General features: G+C 35.3%; 2 protein-coding genes across 2 annotated transcripts; one reads left to right on the top strand and one right to left on the bottom strand.

Annotated features, from left to right (window-relative positions):
- Positions 1-290: 290 nt before the first annotated feature.
- On the top strand, positions 291-1,199 carry LOC109134887 (uncharacterized mitochondrial protein AtMg00810-like). Its single transcript, XM_019249287.1, has one exon. It carries the CDS (start codon positions 291-293, stop codon positions 1,197-1,199), a length of 909 nt encoding a protein of 302 aa, XP_019104832.1.
- Positions 1,200-1,626: 427 nt separating this feature from the next.
- Positions 1,627-14,240, bottom strand: LOC104893160 (chitin elicitor receptor kinase 1). The gene is given in 11 exon segments (XM_057395065.1): positions 1,627-2,036; positions 2,139-2,234; positions 3,292-3,427; positions 4,886-4,977; positions 5,083-5,234; positions 5,309-5,402; positions 7,331-7,420; positions 9,345-9,526; positions 9,851-9,988; positions 11,059-11,097; positions 13,451-14,240. Coding segments are annotated over 11 exon segments (1,797 nt in total). The 5' UTR covers positions 14,067-14,240; the 3' UTR covers positions 1,627-1,874.
- Positions 14,241-14,587: the final 347 nt, after the last annotated feature.

Below are 14,587 nucleotides of genomic sequence, written 5' to 3'. Positions count from 1 at the left end.
ACTTTTAGTCATGTTGTAAAATTCACCACTGTGAGAACTATTATTGCATTAGTTGCTGCTCACAATTGGCATTTACATCAATTAGATGTAAATAATGCCTTTTTACATGGATTCATTGATGAAGAGTTATACATGAATCCACCACCTCGCTACTTCACTCAGCCTAATCAAGTTTACTGTAAACTGAAGAGGTCTTATATGGGCTCAAACAAGCTTCTAGGCAATGGAACCTAGAATTAAGCAAATTCTTAGTCAATTTTGGTTTCACTCAGTCTAAACATGACAATTCCATGTTTACCAAGCAAGATGGGCAGCACTTCACTATTATAGTAGCCTATGTTGATGATCTTTTGTTAACTGGGTCTGATCTTCCTATTATTCAGCTTATTAAGCAAGCTTTGGATAGTGCTTTTACTATCAAAGATCTAGGTGAACTGACCTATTTCTTAGGGATTGAAGTCTCTAGATCTCCTGCTGGAATTTTACTTAATCAAAGGAAGTATATTGTGGATATGTTAAAAGATACTAAGCTGGAATTTTGTAAAACTACTGCCTTTCCATTTCCTAAGGCTCTTAAGCTTAATGCTCATGATGGTGAAAGATTAGAAGATCCAGAAATTTACAGAAGACTTGTTGGGAAATTTCTATATTTGAATATGACAAGACCAGACATATCTTATGTAGTTCAGCAGCTCAGCCAGTTCTTAAGTGATCCAAGGACACCACATCTAAATGATGCCATGTATGTTATCAGATACTTGAAAGGCACTATTGATCATGGTTTGTTGTATGATCATAATGATTTGCAGCTCCAAGCTTACAGTGATGCAGATTGGGGAAATTGTCCTGTATCTGGGAGATCCCTAATAGGTTATTGTATTTTTCTTGGGAATTCCTTTATTTATTGGAAGACTAAAAAGCAGAAGGTTGCGTCTAAAAGTTCAGCAGAGGCAGGGTATAGGAGCATGAGTCATACTACTAGTGAGGTAGTTTGGCCTGAAGGACCTTTACAAGACTTAAAAGTGCTTGTTCATCAACCTATCACCTTGTTTTGTGATAATACCTCAGCTCAACACATTGCTGAGAATCATGTGCTACATGAAAGAACAAAGCACATCAAGCTTGATGTTCATTATGTTAGAGAAAACGTTCAATCTAGTTTTCTTAAACTTCAACATGTTTCATCTGGATTACAATAGGCTGACATTATGACTAAAGCTTTAGGAGCTGATCAACATCATTTTATGTCTCTCAAGTTGGGTTTGGTTCCTTCTTCATCTTCCAAATTCCAACTTGCAGGGGGGATATCAAATATACAATAATTATATATTTATATTTTCTGTTATAATTACTACAAGTTGTTAGTTAGTTACAAGTTTGTTAGAACAAGTTGTTAAGAGTTTGTTAAGTTTGTTAAAGGTTGAATAAACTTGTAATAACTCTACTCTCACTCTATATAAGAGATGTAGATTACATTGTAAGAGGCAAATTGAGAACATATACATCAACAATTCACACACATTGTGAGGATTTTCTTCCTCTTATTAGAACAAGTATCTTGCTCTTATTAATAGAAGTATATCACATTTTGTAATTTGAGAGCTTGGAGAAAAAAAAAAAACACCCTAAAAAGAATTCACTACATTTCCATTCCGTTTATTGTTCTTACACTTATTGATCTAATCACGCAACTCAATAAGTATCATATGTTTAGCCATGGAACAATAATTATATGTTACAGCGAGTACATTACAAATATACAAACTACATCGCACCAATAAATATACAGACTACAGAGAGTTGAAATGGCAAAAGCAATATGGCAAACAACATATCAACATGTTACCACTCGTCATTTCTTGCACGAACTTCTGTTAATTTGCAGAGAGTAGCTTACCACTGTCATTTTCATAGAAGGCACCAGTGTCCCATTCACCTGTTGTGGACGATAGAGTCATCAGAGCAACCACAACAGATCTCATACTCGGCCTCAGATGAGCATTCTCTTGAGTGCATGCATTTGCAAGTTGTGCCAACTGCAACAATGACATCATATAAATGCATTTTCTAATTGATGAACATCCAACAATCCAAGAGAGTTAATGGTAACTAAAATATTGAGTAGATTGAATTTTCACCTTATAAACGGAGTCGAGAGGATAGTCGTCCCCTAACTGAGGGTCCACCAGTTTCCGAATCTCATTTTGATCATGCTCGTTGAGAACAGGCTCAAACTATAAAACAACCAAGAAAAATGGGATAACCATTAGCTTTTTATATAAATTGAACTTTATACATGTTTATCAACATCCATGTCTTTATCCGTAAGTTTTTGTAAAAATAACCAAACTACGGCAAAGCGTGGATGGTGGACTAGAGACCACCTTCCTCTACGTGGTCCTACTCCAAAACGCATAATCTTGAATATCAAATGCAATTTGAAGAAAAGGAAATAATTTTTTTTTAAAAAAAAAAATGGTATAACCACCAAAAATTCCTTTTGTAAAAGAACATATGCATATAAGACTTAAGAAACAAAAAAATCATAATTTTTTAAAAAAAATCACAAAAATGAATAAAAACATACAAAAGAACATGAAGGTACTAAACAAAGAACATCATACTAATTATAAAAGAACATAAGCATATAAGACTTGAGATACAAAATATTAAAAAAAAAATCACAACAAAATGAAAATAAACATAAAAAGAACATGAAAATATCAAACAAAGAACACCATAAAAAGAATTACGGAACATATGCATATGTAAATATGTAATTCAGAAACAAAAAATGCTTGATATGCATTCTTCAACAAAGGACGAAAAAAACAAGTAATGAAAATGACAGGTAGAGAAGTGGAAAAATAAAACAAAAAAAATTGAAAGCTACAAAGTATTATATGCTCCATCAGGCATCAGCGTTTTGTTCTTCATTTTATGCGTTTTGCATAGAGAGCATGATGCTCTAGGTGGTCTCTAGACCACCTACAAATTTGCGATTTACACAGAGACGTCAGGAGACTATACTCCCAATCATTAAAGATACACATGCTTATGGAGCAGAACGCAGACCTATTCCACCCCCCCCCCCCTTCTTTTCTCTTCCAAGGACAAGGAAAAGGAAAAGGAAATTGACAGTTACGGTTGAGTTAATTCAGAACATATGTGCAGCTTCTACGGCAAAATTACAGATGTGGACATGGGCTACACAATTGGTTTTTTTTTTATATCTGCTAAGTCTTTATTTCCCCTTAGAAGCCCAATTTAGAGGTTGGACCAAAGTCTTACCATACCAACTAGGCCCTTCGAGTCAGGACCTGAGATTTGCTTCGTTACAGCTGCCCTAGCTGATATGAGCTCATAAAGGACAACTCCAAATGCATAAACATCTACTTTTGGAGTCACCTCACCATACTGCGCATACCTGTAAAGAGCAAAAAGAGTGTCTTATTATATATCTTGCATTGACATGAAAATATTCTATCAAAAAGCTACACAAGCCTTCTAAATGAAGTATTTGTTAAAAGCACTCTTACAAGTCAAGTGAACTGACTATACAAAAAACACTCACAAGTACAAAAAGAGGGGCAACGCTGCAAAGGATAAAGCAGGAAGAAGAGATACATTTCTGGCATTTTCTAATCAGCAGTCAGAAGCAATACTCAAATTTTTCTATAATGTATGTTCGGAGGAAGAAGCCTGGAATGTAGAACTAGATACTGATAGCCTTGCAAAAAGTTGCAATGCTAAAGAAACCAAAGACATCAAATTGGATCCATAACAGAAATACTTCAAAAAATTAGGGATTGTGGATTGGATTTCAAAAACATGTAGTTGCAATTACAAAACTAATATTAGCTTAAAGCAAATGGTCAATTACTAGCTCTTTGTGAATTGCAACCTTCTCAAAAACTAAAAAGACATGTTGTGAATTAGTACCTTTTTAATATAATTAATTTATTATTCCTAGCTCTTGCCTAATTATCGATGAATGTTTCTTTATCCAAAATGTTGTCATAATGCATATATATAATTTATGAAACTTTTCCGGTGATTTTGGCCTCAAAAATAATTCATTGACACCTAGCAAGAGGCAATAATACATTAAATTGTTCGAAAGGTAGTGACATTTTTTTCGTTTTGAAAAGCCTGTAAATCTCAAATGTCCTCGTATTGGGAAGGAACACGCTGACCTATTGAAAAGGTAGTAATTCACAAATTTCCCTTAGCTGAATAATGAAACTTTATGTCTAGTTATGAGGCAGGAAGCCTTTCTAACAAGTACTTCGTTTAGAAATAGTTGCACCATTTCTAACTTTCACGCATGGCGATGTATGATTTCAACCATTAGTATCTTTAATTATCAATAAGTAAAAATTATAAAAAGTTTATGTTAAAAAATTTACATCGAGACAAATCTAACGAGACCCCACATGACTATGTTTTTCCTAAAATATAAATCACCAAAGACAATCTAAGTGTAAGATGTGAATAGTGCACAAAATAGAAATGGTGCAACTATTTCTAAACGGAGGAAATATAATAGAGGGGCAATGTTCTGACAGCGCATATAATGGATTAACATTTAAAAGCCCGCAGCATTCAGGAACATCATAAACCTGTGAGAAAGATCAAAAGTGGAGTCGACTGAGAGAAGGAAAGTTCAAGAGAGAGAAGAACTCCTGACACGCGCGACCATTTAGGTGAAAAATTCTAATCTTAAAACAGGAACTGTATTTGACAATGTGCAAAGTTGATTGAGCAGGTTAACAACCATATCCATGCCTTAGTGAAATGGAAAGAAAGAAGATGCTCAACTAGAGTTTCAAACAAGCCATTGCTGACTGGGAAACTATTGCGTCAGATCAGTAGACATTCTTACTCTGGAGGCATGTATCCAAATGTACCAACAAGACGTGTTGGAGCAGAGTGATTTCCAACTTCAGTCAGCTTGGTCAACCCAAAATCTGCAACCTGCGATGGTGACAACGTAAGCAAACTGGAAAAGGAAAAACAAAAAAAAAAAAAAAAAAAAAAAAAAAAAAAAAAAAGAGGATGTCACTTTATACAAAGTTGCACCTTTGCATGGAAACTCTTGTCTATCAGTATATTGGCAGATTTGATGTCACGATGAATGTACACGGGGACTGTATGCTCATGAATGTACTCAAGACCCCTTGCAGAATCAAGAGCAATTTGCACTCGGGTAGACCAGGGTAGTGGGTCTTTTCCTGAACAAAAGAGTTAATATCAGCATCACGTTAAGATACATCACCCTGAAGATTTCCAAGAATAGAAAACTCACCGGACCCACGCAAATGTTGGCTTAAATTTCCATTTTCTATGAATTCGTACACCAGGAAAAGACACTCCTCAACACAGTATCCAATCAAGCGAACCTGCAAGTGATAACATAGTTGTAAACTATGATAAAATACAGAAAAGATACATGACATATAAGTCACTACATCACAGTATCCAATCAAGCGAACCTGCAAGTGATAACATAGTTGTAAACTATGATAAAATACAGAAAAGATACATGACATATAAGTCACTACATCCCTTTGATGCATCTTACTTGGTATTTGACGAGAATAATCTCTCTCAAGAGTCAACAATGTCACACGTAGTCGAATGACAATAAGAATCCCCTCCCCCCCAAATAAAAGGAAAATTTGTGATAGATTTAGTGCATGGCAAGCATGCCTGGCAAAAAAAATACGGCAGGATATCTGTCCCTTATTGAAAGTCTTTCAAATTTTCACTGATAGCTTAAGCTGTGACTGAGCAGCCCAAAAACTTCTAAAGTCCTGAAAAAACAAATCTATTTCATAAGGCAGACAAGAAGTTATCTTCTCAAAATATAGAATCCCTTCATTCAAAATTTTTTAACTACATTATTACCCTTACTCAATTTATTTTATTTTTCAATGTAATATTACGTGTCAGTATCAGTTCCAATGGTAATATCCTACTGTTGAAAATAGGAGTTGGGGTCCAGAGGTGAAGCACCTTGGTTTGGGGGTTCGCCGGAAATTGCCCCCGAAACTTATAGTGTATGGGGTTTACTGTTCCATTTTATGTTTTGCGACCTATTTTTGGCCTATTTCATTTAGATTAATTAGAAAGATTATATATAAACCTTTTAACTATTTCCTGCCTCCATATTCTATAATTTGTACTCTTTCCTCAAAGATAATTCGCTGCCTGCGGATGAAGCTAGCGCATTGTTAGTGAACCACGTAAATTTGTGCTGATTATACTCGTTTTTCTTTGTTTGTCGATTGATTCTGTCAAAACACATACGCTACGTAACTACTAAAAACTTGTGCATAACCTTAAATGGCAGTGAATGAGGATTGGAAGAAGTAAATTCTCATAAGAACATGACAGCCAATGCCATCAATAATACAGGTCTGATAATAATCACCACAAAGTTATCATGATTTTAGATCTTCAAAAATATAAGAATGCTTCCTCCCAAAGAAACAAGATGAGCCAAATTAAAAATTCTAGAGCACTAAACCTCACAATGAGCAGCCAATGACAGGGATGAAGATAAGAAGCGATAGGGAGGAGAAAGAAAGACACAGAAGAGGAAACACATAGAAGGAAACGATGATGACCAAGGAGCTACTGCTGAAAAATTGTTTTAGATAATATTTTTGAAGATGAAAACCCCATGTGCCACTCTTGTCATACTAGCACCAAGAAGAAAATAAAAACTATCTTTTGTCATGTGGCATGTCTATAACAATTAACAAGTAAATGCTACCCTCTTATATAGTTGTCCCTCATCAACCATTGTTAATATGCACGTATCATGTGTGGGAGTATGCATGTCTGTGTATGCACATTTGTGTGTGCAAGTGTGATGTCAATTTGTGCAGATTATTCGCATCTTATTGAGGGCATATTTGCTGTACACTTTTTCAGTGACTGGAAATGAAAATTCCACTTGTCTTGTAAGAGACCGCCTACTTTTAAATTAAAATTAGGCAATGGTAAGCCCAATATTAAAAAGAGAATTAGCCCAATAGTGACTAAGTTAATTTCTTTCGATGACTAGTTTAATCTATTTAGTGACTAGATCTACTTTTCTATTAAAATTAGACCGTCTCTTTTAATAATTTTTGATAACCATAAGATACATTTCGTAACACCTATCTTTCCCTGTTGGATGCTCATCAAGGGAGGAAGGCTTGGTGGCGTCATGGGGGTAAATATTGAAGTTGGGCCTCTGTGTTGAGCCTTGAGAGGGCATCCACGAGAAGTCCTTGTTCCAGAAAAAAAAAAAAACATATATATTGTGCAGGTTGCATACCAGATTCAAGTGATGAACACGGGTCAAAACCTTTAACTCAGCAAGAAATTCTTTAGATGCCAACATGTCCATCTTCTTGACAGCTGCTTTCTGTCAAGGATGCATAGTTTTAGACATACAACTGAGGAAGAGAAAATCAGAGATTACCATAGAAACATACAAACTGTGAATAATAAAATTTCACTTGTTAAGGAAAGTAACAGATAAATGAAATACATGCACAAGGGGAAAGTGACCTTAGTATGTAGGTAAATGAGCAATGTTGCACAAACGGCAAACCACAGCAATTTCAAAGTAAAAAAGAACAAGTATATTTTTGATAAATAACTACATCTACAAAAAAAAAAAAAAAAAAAGGGGGGGGGGGGGGGTGGAGTGGTAACAATTTTCTCCTTTTTTCACCCAAACCAAGTTTCTATTTCAGTAATTAGACAAGTTATTACATGTAAAAGCTATCTTTTATGAAGAAAAAAAAATTCGAAGACAATATATTCCAGATAAATGACGAATGAGATGCTATGTTACTGACTTGTTCAAGTGTCTGGTAAGTTATGATTGTTTGACTAAGCATCAGCTTGAAACTTAAAAGTTGGGACACCAGAAACTTACAAGGAGAACATGGCCAAGAGCACACTGAATTAGGTATTACAATACTCCCTCTATTTTATAGTGTCTAGTCCATTACACTCCTGGTATATAACTATGACTTAGCTAAACCGTTATATTCAGGCCATGATTTTCTTTTTTACTCTATCAACTACATTTACTGAAGAATCACCAAGGTGCGTTCTTTAGTAATTCCTTCAAGAGAAAAAAAATAGAAAAAAGTGATCCATCAGAAACCCCCTTAACAAGAATTCATATCTATTGGGAAAAAAAAAGTAGTTTTCAAATAAACCATGTATCTTTATAAAAATTGCTTACTGAAGGCACCTTATGGTAATTTAAGGCGAAAAAGATCTGATATCACCGATTTGCATCTATACTAGTTCTCTAAACAGGTTACATTGTAACTAGAACTTAGAATAAAGTTGTTTTGGCAAGCAAAAAACATTTTCCATACATTCAAATATATATTTTCCTAAAGTTATCCAAAGTATTCAGTTATGTCTAAACTTACCATAGGTTGAGGTGGTGGAGTACTGGCATCGCTTCCCACCTCATATCCCTAAGGTCTAGGGATCAAACCTCATGGGACTCATTTGAGGATTTTCCTTTATCCCCCCTCAAGTAAGTCCCCTTCATCTTACCTTTAAATAAAAATGTCTAAACTTCACCAAAGTGTGGCAGCATTGATCTACTGGCAAGCATACTGCATACATCTAATATGAGCGCATGTTTGTCAAATTAGGTCCTCTGTTAGTCAGTAATTAAGGTGGCTTTCACTAAGTCAAAAGTGAAAATGATCCAGTCATATGATTTATTTGAGAAAACCTTTGCAAAGTCTTTTCAAAAAACTAATTTCCGAAGGTGATTTCTAATAACTTATTTTCGAAAAGAATTTCTGATAAATTACTCTATCCTTCCTACATTAATAATGCCTTCTTAAGTTTGTCATCCATAATCCCCAGCAAGGCCCATTTTCACTTATATACAAAAGGAGTTTAGCATAATTAAATACCAGATATGAATCTGTCGACATTCATAGTTTTCAGCTAGCCATCACTCATTTGTCATCTCTACGTTTATATAGAAGGAATTAGCATAATCATAGACCATATTGGGCTAATTTCTACAGTTCATAATCAACTCGAATTTAAATACTAACCAACTCAATAATTTGCAGATAGCTAATGCAACTATGCAAGATATAGTAAGTCCAATATTGTGTAATAGCCCCTCTAAATTTCTTCTAGATAAAGTCCACGACTACCACATGATAAGGTTTGTGAATACATCACAAGATAAATAAGTTGTCACTAAAAGAATTTCCAGCCATGAAACTTCAACCAGGTCAATGCATATCAAGTATCAGCAAACTGAAAACCACCATAAGTAGTAGTGCCATACAAACCTCTCCTCTCAGCTCTGCATAGTAAACCTGCCCAAAACCACCGGAGCCGATCATGTTAGCCATGTTGAAGTTATCTGTTGCTTGTGCAAGCTCTTCATAGGAGAACTCAACTGACTTATCAACAGTCACACCCATGTTTCCAGCATCGAAGGAACTTGCAGTTTTCTGGGATTTTCCATGAACTGTCATCAAAAGTGAATTCAGCATAAACTGTCCCTTATGAAATTCAAAACACAATTAATTCTTGACTTCCATTGTATTATCACACTGGTTTAATCAAAAGATAAGTGAGCCTAAATTTGATGGTCATCTACTTACAATAAATATAGCAATGTACAATGATGACAAAAGATCGCTCATGATTGCCCCTCGTCCTTACCCTAACTTTACAGCCAATTTCAAAACAACAATGCATAGTTTTTGGTCTTTTCTCTTTCTATTTTCCCTCTTTATCTCCCCATTCTTGTCGTGATACCTGTAAATAGGTTGCAGATAATAAGGTCAACTCTTACCAGACAGCTTATCAAGGAGTAGTGAGGCCTTCTTCATTTTCTTTCTTCTCATAAGCACAAAGAATAATATTGCCAGCAAAATTACACCTACCACTGCCACAGAGATACCAGCAATGACTCCGCCAGATAGTCCTGCTTGCGTAAAAGGAAACTGTTACTTCATGTAGCATTAAAAGCTGAATTTATTATCTCACTGGTGTTTCATCCATAACAGCGGTAAGATCAATCCAAAAGGAGACAACAAAGAAGGCCAAAACACCTGAGCTGCAAAAGGCAAAAAAGGAAAAAAAAATTATTAGATAATTAAACCATGGCATGAGAAACTTATTCAGTTTACCTTTAGGAATTCGTACCACTACCCTAAGGTTTAGGATATCTGATTTTGGATACATGCAATCTCCAATATATTCTGAGAAGCAGGCCATGTACATACCTCAAATAGATCTTCCTTTCATTTACATGAGACAGATAACTACTAAATGCCAAACTTCAAACACTTGTGACTTGTTATACATACGTAAGGAGGATTTTCAAGTAATTACTTTGTCCTTACAAATTTTCAACTTTCATGCATTATTCTTGCTCAGATGTGTCTTGCTGATGTCTGATTGACCGACACAAATACTGATCTTTCAAGAGCATTTACCCCTATAGTCATGACTCATGACCCCTCTCTCTCCTTCCGCATATAGCAGATGGCCATCAAGAACAGATTCGGGAATCAGAGCGGGTTATCTTGGGTCTTTCAGCTTTCAGGTAAGGTCAAAATTAAATAGGTCATGAGTGGATATTGGGTCTGGTCAACATTTGGATTTTTGCAGTTTAGATGGTTATAGGTTTAACCAAGTCCTGTTTCTTACAAAATTGAACTGAAGCCATAACATTGTTGATTCTACATCCATATTTCCACATTGTAAAAGAAAGTAATAATTGAAGCTAGACAGCCCAAAACAGAGATAAGGGCATTATGGTGGGATAGTGGAGCATAGAGTTAGTCCATGCACAAAAATTTGCAAACTAAGGGAAAACTAACAAAAACATACCCCATACATTTAACATCTAAAATAAGCATAGAGTAGTTAGAAGAATCATTGATTGTCCCAAAAAGTAAATATTCAGAACCAGAGGTACCAAGGTGAATTTCCCCTTTACATATGAATACATTGCTACGATAGAAGTATAGAACCATACAACCATAGAACCCTACCTTGAGGGCATAGGAGGATATCGTCCACTTCTGTCTGCAATCAGAAAATGAAATGTCTTCAGTGACACAGTTTCAAAGTTCATGGGCTAATAAGGAACCACAAAATTTCAGAGCAATCAAACAATCACATATACATGTAGACAATTACTAGTACAAGGGGAAGACATTATGAAATTATTTCTTAATCAATCTCTTGAAATTACAAACAAATCAATGTAGTATATGTTTACTAGTTCACTGATACCCATTGAAACTTAACATACCATCCGTCCCTAAATTACAGACACATTCTTTTTTAAACCATCACGAAATAATAGGCTACTTTCTTCCCATAATTGTGGCTTTATAGCCTTCACTGACAGTCTAAAGTGAGATTGCAATGGTATGGGGCAGTTGAAAGAATTTAAATAGTGAACAGTTAGTATGGTATTTCATCTTTCTTTTTCTTTGAGAGGAAAGTATGGTATTTCATCTAAGGGCACTGGGATTCTAACATTAACATATTCGGGCACAGCAAAATGCTCATACACATGACATCACATTCCTCCTACACAAGAAAGCAGAGCAACTTTTATCTTTCCTTTACTCCTGAGAGTGGGATGGTTGGGATAGGGTCAGTGAATTACTTAGACGGAAAAAAATGTCCTCCGATATCACTAGCAATGAGCAGAACCACCCCCCCCCCCCTCAATCACTGGAAGGAAAAAATCCTCCAATGTTTAGGTCTGGATTCGGATTGGTCATAGCAAACTTAATAGCAACAATTGAGGCCTTATAATTTTTTGCTCAAAGTGTTCGGCTTTTTACCTGCGCAAGGAAGAGCACATATCACTTTGTGCCTTCCATTTTAATCATGTAATTCTTATATAAACACTAGATATTCGCTAGAGATCGGGTCTGGTCAAACACAAATTCAATGAAATAGCATGAAAAACAGCAATTAGTAACCAAAATAGTAAGTTGTATTTATAACCAAATGATTGCTGAATTACAACCTCTCACTATTCAAGATGTGAGACTCTCCCTCTAATATGTATACCTCGCTCAAATTTGGATACATGTCTCTCACTACTCCTGGCTCTATCTAAAGGCTCAGGTACATAGATACATCCCCTTTAGATTATTCCCTGACATCACCTAACAACCTTCCCCTTATATAGCTAACTTTTTAGCTAGATTACTTATTAACCCTGGCTGCCTGTTTGTCTTCTAGCAAAAGTAAAACGGATGGATTACCAATAACTAAGGAACTTTTTGCTGCTTCAATTACCAAATCTAATGCTAGCTTATCTTTTATCATTTGAAAACCTTCACAGCCAAGGAAATTGGAAAATTCCCCAAATAACAGATATCCACATGACAAGGTTCCTATCTCCCCTCATAAGATAGTTCCAATATGTGAAACATGTATCACTTAAACATTATCATACTATATCAAGTCTTGATGTCTTTCCACGCTGACTTCTTTCATGTTTTCAGTTTTAGATGGATAACAAGAAATGCCCGAAAAAAATTGAGATATGTTTTGGACAGAACCTCTGAAAGAATAGAAGCGGAGACAAGTCCGTCTCATTACTGACTCAGGGCAAATGTTCGTTATTTGAAAATGTTGTAGAAACTTAGCACCATTATCTTCATAGACTAAGGTGCATATAGCCTCATCCCTACTCAAGCACGGAGTTTAACATGATAATGAATTTTTCATGGAATAGTCTCCCAAGGATAATCTTTACCCACAAAATGAGGGTATTAATTCCCCTCTCCATCGCTCCCTCCTTGAAATATCTACATCATCTCATGTATTACCACCTAACTTCATCTTCTTCATTTTGTTCTTATTACCCTCTACATGCATAAGAATAACTAACTACTAACTTACCAAACATTTTTTTTTCATAGTCTACAAATGCTTTTTGGAAGTCAAGTATGAAGATGCAAGGATACAGTTTCCTAAATGCTAAACCAGGCCTTATCATAAGGTAAACAATTCAATGGTATGTCTTGAGCAAACATCTTCTAGTTAGAATTATGTAAAACAAGAGTGAAACCTCTCAAAAAAACTCTACACCATAACACAAAATTTGCTAAAATTTTCTCATAGTGGCTTTGGCATGAAAACTGAGCACCTAAGCAAAACACAGAGGAGAAACCACATCATAAACACATTCTACATCGATCAACAATGAAACTGATCGTACCCAAATTCATCTTCAACAAAGAATGCATAACCCCAATTTACAAATAACACAATTTCCATTATATGAAGGTATACCTTTAGCAAGAATTCACAAGGTAACCATCAATCCAGTGATTAAACAGTATTAAAACACAAACAAGTTCAAACATTTAAATCCAACAACAAATATTGGCTCATCAGACAGAAATACCTTGAGCAGGAATGAACACAATTCCAGTTCCAGCACTAAAATTCACATTTGGGTTGTACCTCTGCAACAAACTCGAGGTCGAATTCGAGTACTGTGCAACGGAAGACAAATTATCTCCAGGACGAAGCGGGTAAGTCATGAACAACCCATAATTTCTTTCAATACTCCTATCCCCACAAGAGCAATTCACAGGAACATTAACAAGGGAACCCGAAGGTACATTATTTACAGGAAAACTATTGAAATTCTCAATCCATCTTGCAGTAGTAAGCCCGGAATAGTAAGTGTTAGCAAGTCTATTATAAGTATCACCCTCTGTCATCCTAAACTGAAACATACGACCCAGAAATTGGCCATTATTAAGGCAATCACAGGTGAATGGAACATTGATTCTGGTAGAAGATATAAGTCTATCTTGGTCAGGAACACTTGGATTATAACTCAAGATTTCATCTCCAGTAGTATTGAAAACTTGGGCTATGAATGTAAGATTTGCCTGACTCCATAAGTAGTATGAAGCTAAAGCTAAAGGACACCCTCTATTGCATTGTGATTCTACAGTGAAACAAAAACAACTCCATAAAAGAACAAAACAAATGGTTTGAAGAAACAACATCAAAGATCAGAATTGAGAATTATGGAAACCCCAGAAATATAACTTTTTAGAAATGGAAATTTTGTTTGAAGGTTTGGATTTGTTTTGAGGGTACTGTACAGCAGTTGTAAAGGTTGACGACTGTGCGTAGAATAATCAAAGAGACGACCCTTTTTCTGACTAGTACACATAGACGTTAGAGCAGTTTAATTAATTACACATATAGTTGGTGATTGTCTAGTTTACGCTAGATTAGGTGGCAAATCCGATGAATGCCCGTCAAAGCAATCAATGCTTTAAATTGGGTTTTTTAAAATTTCTTTTTGCCAAATACTTATGACAAATTTTTTTATTCATTAGATATTTCAATTTTTTTCAAATTTACCATATACTTAGACTTTTTAAAATATACATTCATATGTCATTAATTACTAACGAGACAAACAAATGTCATGCTCTGATAAGTGACATTTATGTCACTTTTAGTAATACTCCCTCCGTTCCCTTGAGTTCTTTACGTTTGGTATCATGCACATGAATTA

The sequence above is a fragment of the Beta vulgaris genome, chromosome 5, assembly GCF_026745355.1.
Source record: "Beta vulgaris subsp. vulgaris cultivar EL10 chromosome 5, EL10.2, whole genome shotgun sequence".
Classification (NCBI taxonomy): Eukaryota; Viridiplantae; Streptophyta; class Magnoliopsida; order Caryophyllales; family Amaranthaceae; genus Beta; species Beta vulgaris.
This window is presented reverse-complemented; position numbering and strand designations above follow the sequence as displayed.